The following is an 8,242-nucleotide window of genomic DNA, read 5'->3' as shown; positions in this document are numbered from 1 at the left end:
GGGCTGGGAACCTAGCGCAGCCAGCGGTCGGGGCGCCGCAGCCACCACGAGAGGCCGCGCGCCGGCCGGAAGCGAGGGGCTCTCGCCCCACGAGCTCGCCCACGCCCCCCTCCCGCCGGGCGCGAGGGCCGGAGAGGCTGGGTTGAGGGCGAGGATTGCGGAGCGGCGGGGAGCCCGGGCCGGGATCAAACCCGGCGCAGAGTCTCAGGCCTGGCCGCTTTGGTCAGCCGTCGGTCGGCCGGGGCAGCGCAGGCTGCAGTGCGCACGCGGGCGGACTCCGCTTTGCACTCCCCAGCCAGCCTGTCAGTGCGAGGACTGACCCTCTGCCCGTGGCTCATGAGGGCGCTGGGGTCAGAGGCGGGGCAGCACTCTGCGGAGCTGTGCTCTCCCTCCGCGCTCAGGACGATGGACATCCCAGGAAAGAGGCGGGAGCCCTGTCTTGTAAGCCCAGCCCGGTGTCTTGCAACCTGAAGGTGGCAAGTCACTCCCTGGCTCTGGGGTCGACCCCGGAAGGAGAGAGGAGAGAGACGGTTGGACTGCAGTTCTTGCCGGCCTTTGCCTCCTTAATTGTCAATGTCTGTATCCATAAAATGGGCCTGTAGTAAAACTTTCTGCCTCATCCTGTTAAGAGGATGAAATAGATTAAAGCACAGGAAACCCGAATTTGGTGCATATCCCAGGCCCTACGGGTGGTTTTCGTTGTAATGAGGGTGGAGGAGAGCCCCAAGAATTTCCCCTTTTCCTTCAGTGGACTGTGGACACAGAGGGACTCCTGTGTCGCCACCCTGGGAGGGGCTTGGCCTCCTCAATCCAAAACCCCTGGTCTAGGTGGGAGGCAGGAGAATGGGGAGAGGGAGGCTGAGGCACAGGCCACTGCCTTCCTGGTTAGGAATCCTAGAGGCAGGGAGAGGCTGTATCCATTCTACAGAGAGGGTACTGAGGCTCAGAAAAGGAGAGCGTCTGCCCAAGTGCATCTGGGTGGGGAATAAGTGGACTTGGGTGGGTTTAGGCTGCAGGTTCCTAGACCTCCTTCCCCGCAGACCTGAAGCGTCTCAGGAAGGGCAGGGCTCAGGCCTATGCTGGGGTCCCTTGTGCTTGGAGAGGTGGAGGACAGGGGAGCCTGGGGCCAGGACACAGTGTGGCTACCTTATCTCTGTAGCATCCTGCTATATTTGTGGTTTCTGCCAGTTTCTGATAGGCTCTTTTCTGCCCAGTAGTGCAGTTGAGGTGCTGGGCTAACTAGGTAGCAGCTAGGACCTCAGTTTGCTCATCTGTAAAGTGGGGATACCCACTAGAGTCTGGACCAGTCAGAGTGCCTTGGGAGGGCTCCATGCTTCTTCCCTGGCCTCTTCTCTGCCAGCTGGGGAGGTTGAGGCAGAGCAGGTGCAACCCAGGCTGGGGCCTAAAAGCTGCCCTCCCACCCCAATTCCCTCCCCTCAGCCACCCGAGAGTCGGCCTTCGTGCATGCCATCGCCTCAGCCGGTGTGGCCTTCGCTGTCACGCGCTCCTGCGCCGAGGGCACTTCCACCATCTGCGGCTGCGACTCCCATCATAAGGGGCCTCCCGGTGAAGGCTGGAAGTGGGGCGGCTGCAGCGAGGATGCCGACTTCGGGGTGCTCGTGTCCCGGGAGTTTGCTGATGCACGTGAGAATAGGCCAGATGCACGCTCGGCCATGAACAAGCACAACAATGAGGCCGGACGCACGGTGAGCTGCGGCTGCCCTAGTCCCGTGCCCCAACCTTGATGGGAGCCCTCCCTGGACCCCTTCCCTAACCCTGGCCCTGCCTTTTCTGGGCTGGCCTCACCTCCCACCCCCTCTCTTCTAGCAGCCCTGTGTGTCCTGGGCTCCCCTCCCCCATAGTCACTCCTTCTGTCTACCCTCCTTCCTTCTTAGGCTGTTCCTGGTCTCATCTGGGGATAAGTGTCCTTGAGAATGTGACTACCCCCTGGGAGCAGGCATCTGCTCCCTATCCTGTGCATTTGGCTGGTCATGTAGGGCTGTGAAGTCCCCAGGGTTTGGTTTTGAATTCAGCTTCCACCCCTTCCTTTGGGTAAACGACCTAGGATGAGCCTCCTAGCCTCAGTTTCCCCATCTGTTAACTAGGGATAGCCTATTTCCAGTCCTTTGAGAAATGGATACGATGTCTGCCGGTGCTTCAGGTGTGAAGGGGAGGGAAGTGGTTCTTCTGGTGCAGAGGCTGGGGGAAGGGGCAGGTGGGGGCAAAGGAGGAAGGTGAGTCTGGGGACCAGCTGCCACTCCTCTTCCCCAGACCATCCTGGACCACATGCACCTCAAGTGCAAATGCCATGGGCTGTCGGGCAGCTGTGAAGTGAAGACCTGCTGGTGGGCCCAGCCTGACTTCCGTGCCATCGGTGACTTCCTCAAGGACAAGTATGACAGTGCCTCGGAGATGGTGGTGGAGAAGCACCGTGAATCCCGAGGCTGGGTGGAGACCCTCCGGGCCAAGTATGCGCTCTTTAAGCCACCCACTGAGAGGGACCTGGTCTACTATGAGAATTCCCCCAACTTTTGTGAGCCCAACCCTGAGACGGGCTCCTTTGGCACAAGGGACCGGACTTGCAATGTCACCTCCCATGGCATTGATGGCTGTGATCTGCTGTGCTGTGGTCGCGGCCACAACACGAGGACGGAGAAGCGGAAGGAGAAATGCCACTGCATCTTCCACTGGTGTTGCTACGTCAGCTGCCAGGAGTGCATTCGCATCTACGATGTGCACACCTGCAAGTAGGGAGCCAGGTAGGGTGCGGGCTGGGAGCGGGGACCCTGGGTGCAGGGCCCTGGGTTCATCTCCTTTTCTTGAGGACCCCATTCTATTTCTGAGCCATCCGAGACACACGTTTCCACAGGCAAAGTAGGAAGCCAGGATTTCCCAAGCTTCAGTGGGAGTGCCTTGGAAAGTGACTTGGTGGATTACATGAGGCAGAGGTGATAGCCAAGTGTGTGCACAGAAATCGCAAGCAATTGATTAAAATTCTTAGACAAGTTAGTTAATTATGAGCCAGATCAAATTATGGCATGACCACTAGTTATCATCCTTGAGCATCTATGGAGCCAAAAGAGGGACACTGAAAATGGGAGCCCTGATGTCTGGTCCCAACTAGGTCCCTAACTTTCTGTTCTTTCACTTCTCTGGGACTCAGTTTTCTTACTGTAAAATGATGGGGTTAAAATGCCTGAAATAGTAAGCTCAAAGTCTCTTTAACTCCTGGGGCAGAGTCATCTCGCATATACCTTGACCTCAGAGGGCAAGTTTTTGCACAAGCATGAATCCTGCCAACCTCAGGGGGTGGGTGGGGGAAGTGGTGCATCAGCCCATATCCTGGCAGATCTGAAGCTGGGGTGGAGCGGGGAGCACTCTCACAGCGTTTATGGATGATGATGGGGAGGAGGAGGGGTTCAAGTTCAGAGTGTCTGTGATGAGTAATCGAGGGATCAAAGGCTGGTGGATTATGTTCCCAAGCTTCCCAGAGGTGGCCTGCGTGGGAAGCACTGTGCATGGTCTTTGGATGTGCAGGACCCCAGGATAGGTCAGTGCTGACATGGAGTAGTCCTGCAGCCTTGGGTTTCTGTGGCTGCTGTCCCTTTTCTCTTTTTCACTCTGCTGAGAAGGAGCCTTGTGCATCAAGGCATCAGCATGGGTTTGGGAATGAGGCCCAGCTGTGGTCCATCTTCTACCACTTGCCATGTGACCCAGCCAAGATATTCCTCACAGACCCATTTCCTTATCTGTTATCCTCTCCAGAGGGACTGTGAGGAACAAATGAGAGAACCTTGGGGACAGGGCTTGGTTCATTGAGAAGCACTTGCCTGCTGGGTCCTTGCTGGCTGGGGCAGTGTTAGGGGAGAGCAGCCAGTAACAGGGTAAGCACCTACTCCCTTCAGTGATGCCTTTCAACATGGGACATCATGGAGCTGGTGGTGCACGTCTGTGTTGTAGAGGGTGGGGACAGGGCAGGTCCGTCTGAGACAGGGGAGGTACATTGTGGGAATAGCTCTCATTGAGGGGCAACTCACTTTACCTATCTGGGAAGTCCCTTGGTGTTGCTAAAGTGATGCCATGGCAGGGACAGTCCAGAAAGGTAGCAGGAGGCACTACCTTTCCTGAGGTTTGAAGAAAGCAGTGTGGGTAGTGGAAAGAGGACAAAGGTGAGTTCCAGCTCCACTATGTGCCCTCTGCCTCCTAAGCTTGGACCCCCAGTTTCCTCACCTTTCCATTGGTGGTAATAAAGCTGAAGTCAGCTAACAGATGTGAATGTTTCTCTGAACGTATGCTAAAGAGAGTGTGACAAATACCAACAGAGAGCCATGACATGGGACAGTCATTCTGCAAAGAAATAGCATTGTCACTTAGTTTCATTTATGGCTTTTCAAAATGATAGAGGAAAAGTCAGCAGATGAGAGAGACCTCACAGGCCAGTGGTGGCAAGCCAGAGGGGAAGGAATGTTTGAAGACCACAGTGGCCACCTTCCTTTGATGTTCACTATGGCCAGCCAGGGGCAACACGGTGTCCCCACTATCAACTGGGACATAGCTCTGGTGATTCTGAGAAGGGGCTGTGTGGGGACAGCAGAGTTGTAAAACACTAACATTGGACAGGGCCTAGAGGGCTTGCCCATTCTGGGGACATTGAGTTAGGTGCCAAGGCTTTCTCTGCCTCCAGAAAGCTCCATAGGTTCATCCTGTGGAGGCCACAGCAACAGCCCAAGCTCCAGGAGTGGCTTCAAGGGGGCAGGGTGGGTCCCAGGCACAGACCCTTGCAACTCTGCTCTAGCACCTCCCCTTGTGGGCCCCTTGTAGACAGGTAAGATCAGCCAAGCAAGGAGCGAGGTGCTGGGGTTGGCTCTCTGTGTCCAAAAAGTCCTCCCATGCCCATCACTAGGTCTTATTATTGGGGTAGGGCTTATATTTAACAAATGCATAGAAATCCTGCTAGGGCTTATTTTTGGGTAGGCCTTATTTTGGGGGAAACACGGTAGTTACTGCTTGCTATCTGACCATCGATGCTGCTATCTGATCACTATGCAGGCCAGGTGGGAGCTGACAGACAAGCTGGGCCCCAGGTGACAGAGCCTCTAGCTCTTCTCTTGGCTGCTCTGTCAGTCTCAGTCGCAGAGCAGGCCATGTGCCCTCCACGCCCTTGGGTGAGAGCCCCTGTCAAATGGGCTTAGGCCACAGGAGGGGCATAGATTCCGGCCAGGGTCCTATAGGTGTGGGGTAAACACCTTTCCCATCACTGGTAGCTCTGGTCCACTGTCTCTGTCTAATCATCGATTTGGTACCATAACATTGGTGCCTTGCAGGTGCCAGGTTTATTCCTTATTATTCTAATGTTGTGAGCATACTGAGCTGAAAGTTCTGGACAAGAGTTGGGTGTCCTGGGTGTCCCAAGTCCTAGATCTGCCCCTAATCCTTGGATATATCCCTTACATCTTCCTGAGTCTCAGTTTCTGCCAGTGTTGGCTCCCTAAAGGAGCTGGAGGATGTGGGAATGCCTGTACAATTGCTTTGTGCCTGAAGTCCTTGGTGAGGTGGAACTGTGCAAATGGAGAAAATGGACACATTGGTGCTCCGGGGAGGAGGAGTTATTCATAATCAATTGAGCAGTCTTCCCCGACAGCTCATTATCAAGCTTTTTGGTGTGATATGAACACACAGTGTGTGCCTGGCACCAGCCCAGCCCAGCAGCTGACTGCAGGTTGGGGACTAGGCCCTCAGACTGGCCAGTCTCTCCCAGTCCCCGTGCCATATGAATTCCTGCACTGAGGCTAGAAGTGGGAGGGGGTATAGGATAGGGCCTCAAAAGCCTCACCTTGCCTGTGAATCACATAACCTCCCTTAGTGTAGGTCCCAGGGTGTAAGAGAGTGTAGAGAAGCCACCCTTATCACTTCTAAGCGCAAGAGAAATGTTGAACTGACCAATAGCCTCTGATCTTTGAGCCCCAATGGGTGTCCTCTGTGGGAAAGGAACTTACTCAGCCCCCGTTCTAATTCTTCCTATTTATTTTCCCAAAGGGCGCTGGGAAGGGGTGAAGTGTGTGGCTGGGCAGATTCAGTCCCATGGAAAGCAGGACCTGGAGCCGGGCTCAGCCCTCAGCGTCAGACAGCAAGGAATATGGACTGTCACCAGCTGCGTGTGGTAAATGACCCGGACCCAGCCCGCCCGTGACGGGGAGCCTCTCCTCCCCTTCTCTCATCTTAACGTTTCTCACCCTACTCTGGCTGGTGTGTGGTTTTTAAAGAACGGGGCTTTCTTTTTAGTTCTCTAAGGTCTGATAGGAACAGACCTGAGGCTTATCTTTGCACATGTTAAAGAAAATAAAAATGACAAAAAAAATTCTGCTCCAACAGAACAGGCTGGGCTGATGTGAGCTCTTGGCCTGGCGGTAAAGACGTCAGCACGGGCAAGACTTCGTTCCCAAACTGCTTCTTATGGTGACATTCCAGGATGCTTGTGAGGTGGGAGTTAGGAAGTAGGACGCACCCCTGCCGTCTCCTTTTCTCCATCTACTCCCGTTCGAACCCGATATACTTTTCACATTCTGATAAAAGCCATAGGTTTAGCTAGGATGAAGTGGTAGGGAGGTCCACGGCAGTTGTTAGAGTAGGATTTTGAGTTTTGAAGAACTGGCAGCTCAGGGTGGCCTGGTAAAGCCGTTTGAAGAGCAGCTGTGTGTTCTTCTCAGTCTCATTTTCTCTATAACCCTGTTCTGCACGAGAGGCAGTCTGATCTCAAACTCTTTTTCTACCATTCTGCAGTTTCCACCGCTAATGCAGTTCCTTTTTATTTTTTCATAGTGGACGTTGTAAATAGGTTATGTATGGGGGCAAGTCTTCTCCAGCTCAAATGGCTTCCTAAAGAAAGAAGCGGTGTCTTTGGAAGGGGCCATTTAATCCTTCCCAGCCCGGCTCACCTGCAGTCTCCATAAAAGCGACTCCAGGTAGAGCAGTTGGACTTGAGGTCACCTTAGTATAAAGTAGACAAAGGGTCAGTGAGAGAGTAGCATTCTATTCCCGAAATTCCACTTTCATGGCTAGCAGATGGGGAGGATGAAAACAATCCCTTCGTTTCCTCTCCGGTAAGGACACGTCTCCCTGCACCCTTTGCCCTCTCGGGCCTATGTGAGCAAACAGAAACGCCGACTTCTTCACCCCAGCACTTCCACCCTGGCCTGCATGCCGAGATAGCATCAATCCATGCTGTTACCAAGGATCTGGATTAGGCGTTCAAAGCGGGGCAGGCAATCCCTGCTCCCTTGGGTTAAGCATCTTGTGGCTGAGCTCTCCTTGATGTGCACTGGTCCTGCCGCGTGTCCTAGAGAGAGCTAGCAGAAAGGTGCATAGAGTTGGCAATACCAGCTGATTCAACAACTCTGTCTTAAGGAGAAGCAGATGGAAGAGATGCAGCAGGGGAACAGAGCAGAACAAAGATTTTTCCTTTTCTCCCTTCTCTTTGGGGTCTACCTAACCCTGACCTAAGATGCCGGGTCCGTGATGATCTCCTGGCTGTGCTTGTGTGGGCAGGCTTGCCAAGACGGCCACTGGGAAGCCTGCCTGCGCTCTTGAATCTGCTGGCCTCAAGCTCAACTAAAGAGTCACACCCTACGCCCTCCACAGAGTCTGAAATGCCCCTCCCACGGATAACGCTTGCTTTAAGTGAGAATACTTCAGCAGAATGGATACAAATTTTCAAAACAGTCTTTTCATATCTATGTATTCTATATTAAAAGTGATAAAGTCATGTTTCTGGGGCGTATTCAAGTAGCTGACAAGTAATTAATAATAGTACATGAGTGCATTGTAATTCTTCTCGCTGTAGTCAGGTGATAATAGTATCCAACGAAAATTTCCTACCAACCTGCTGTATCCAAAGTTTTGTAAAAAGTTGTAGAAGTTGTTGATCTTTTTGATTTTATATTCAAAAAGTCTCTTTTTATAAATATTATTTATTATACAATGTATATACCTTTGAGTTAACTAAGATTATATATTATATAAATATATATATATTTGGAGAAAATATATTTCATCATGCAGTTTTTTTCTGTTAAGTCATTAAAGAGAAGGTAAACAAAATGGATACATTGTACAATGTGTGGAGTTTCCAGATTAATGCTTAGGAGGTCAAGAATATCGGATTCTGAATTTGGTGGCCTCAGCTAATTAAATGACCAAATTACGATCATTTCTTTTGTTTCCTAAAGAAGGTCATCTGAGATGT

The 8,242-nt window shown here is 52.6% G+C and overlaps 1 protein-coding gene across 1 annotated transcript in view; it reads left to right on the top strand.

Annotated features, from left to right (window-relative positions):
- Positions 1-6,814, top strand: part of WNT3 (Wnt family member 3) — a 47,079-nt gene extending 40,265 nt beyond the window's left edge. Inside the window, exons 3-5 of the mRNA XM_003786236.3 lie at positions 1,441-1,706; positions 2,272-2,759; positions 6,037-6,814. Of these exons, the coding sequence (XP_003786284.1) occupies positions 1,441-1,706; positions 2,272-2,751 (746 nt within the window). The 3' untranslated portion in view covers positions 2,752-2,759; positions 6,037-6,814. The remainder of the gene's footprint in view (positions 1-1,440; positions 1,707-2,271; positions 2,760-6,036) is intronic.
- The last annotated feature ends 1,428 nt before the right edge of the window (positions 6,815-8,242 follow it).

Source organism: Otolemur garnettii, unplaced genomic scaffold (assembly GCF_000181295.1).
Source record: "Otolemur garnettii isolate 467f Iridium unplaced genomic scaffold, OtoGar3 scaffold00018, whole genome shotgun sequence".
NCBI classification, from domain to species: Eukaryota; Metazoa; Chordata; class Mammalia; order Primates; family Galagidae; genus Otolemur; species Otolemur garnettii.
The sequence above is the reverse complement of the archived record's forward strand: the minus strand, read 5'-3'. Positions and strand labels throughout refer to the sequence as shown.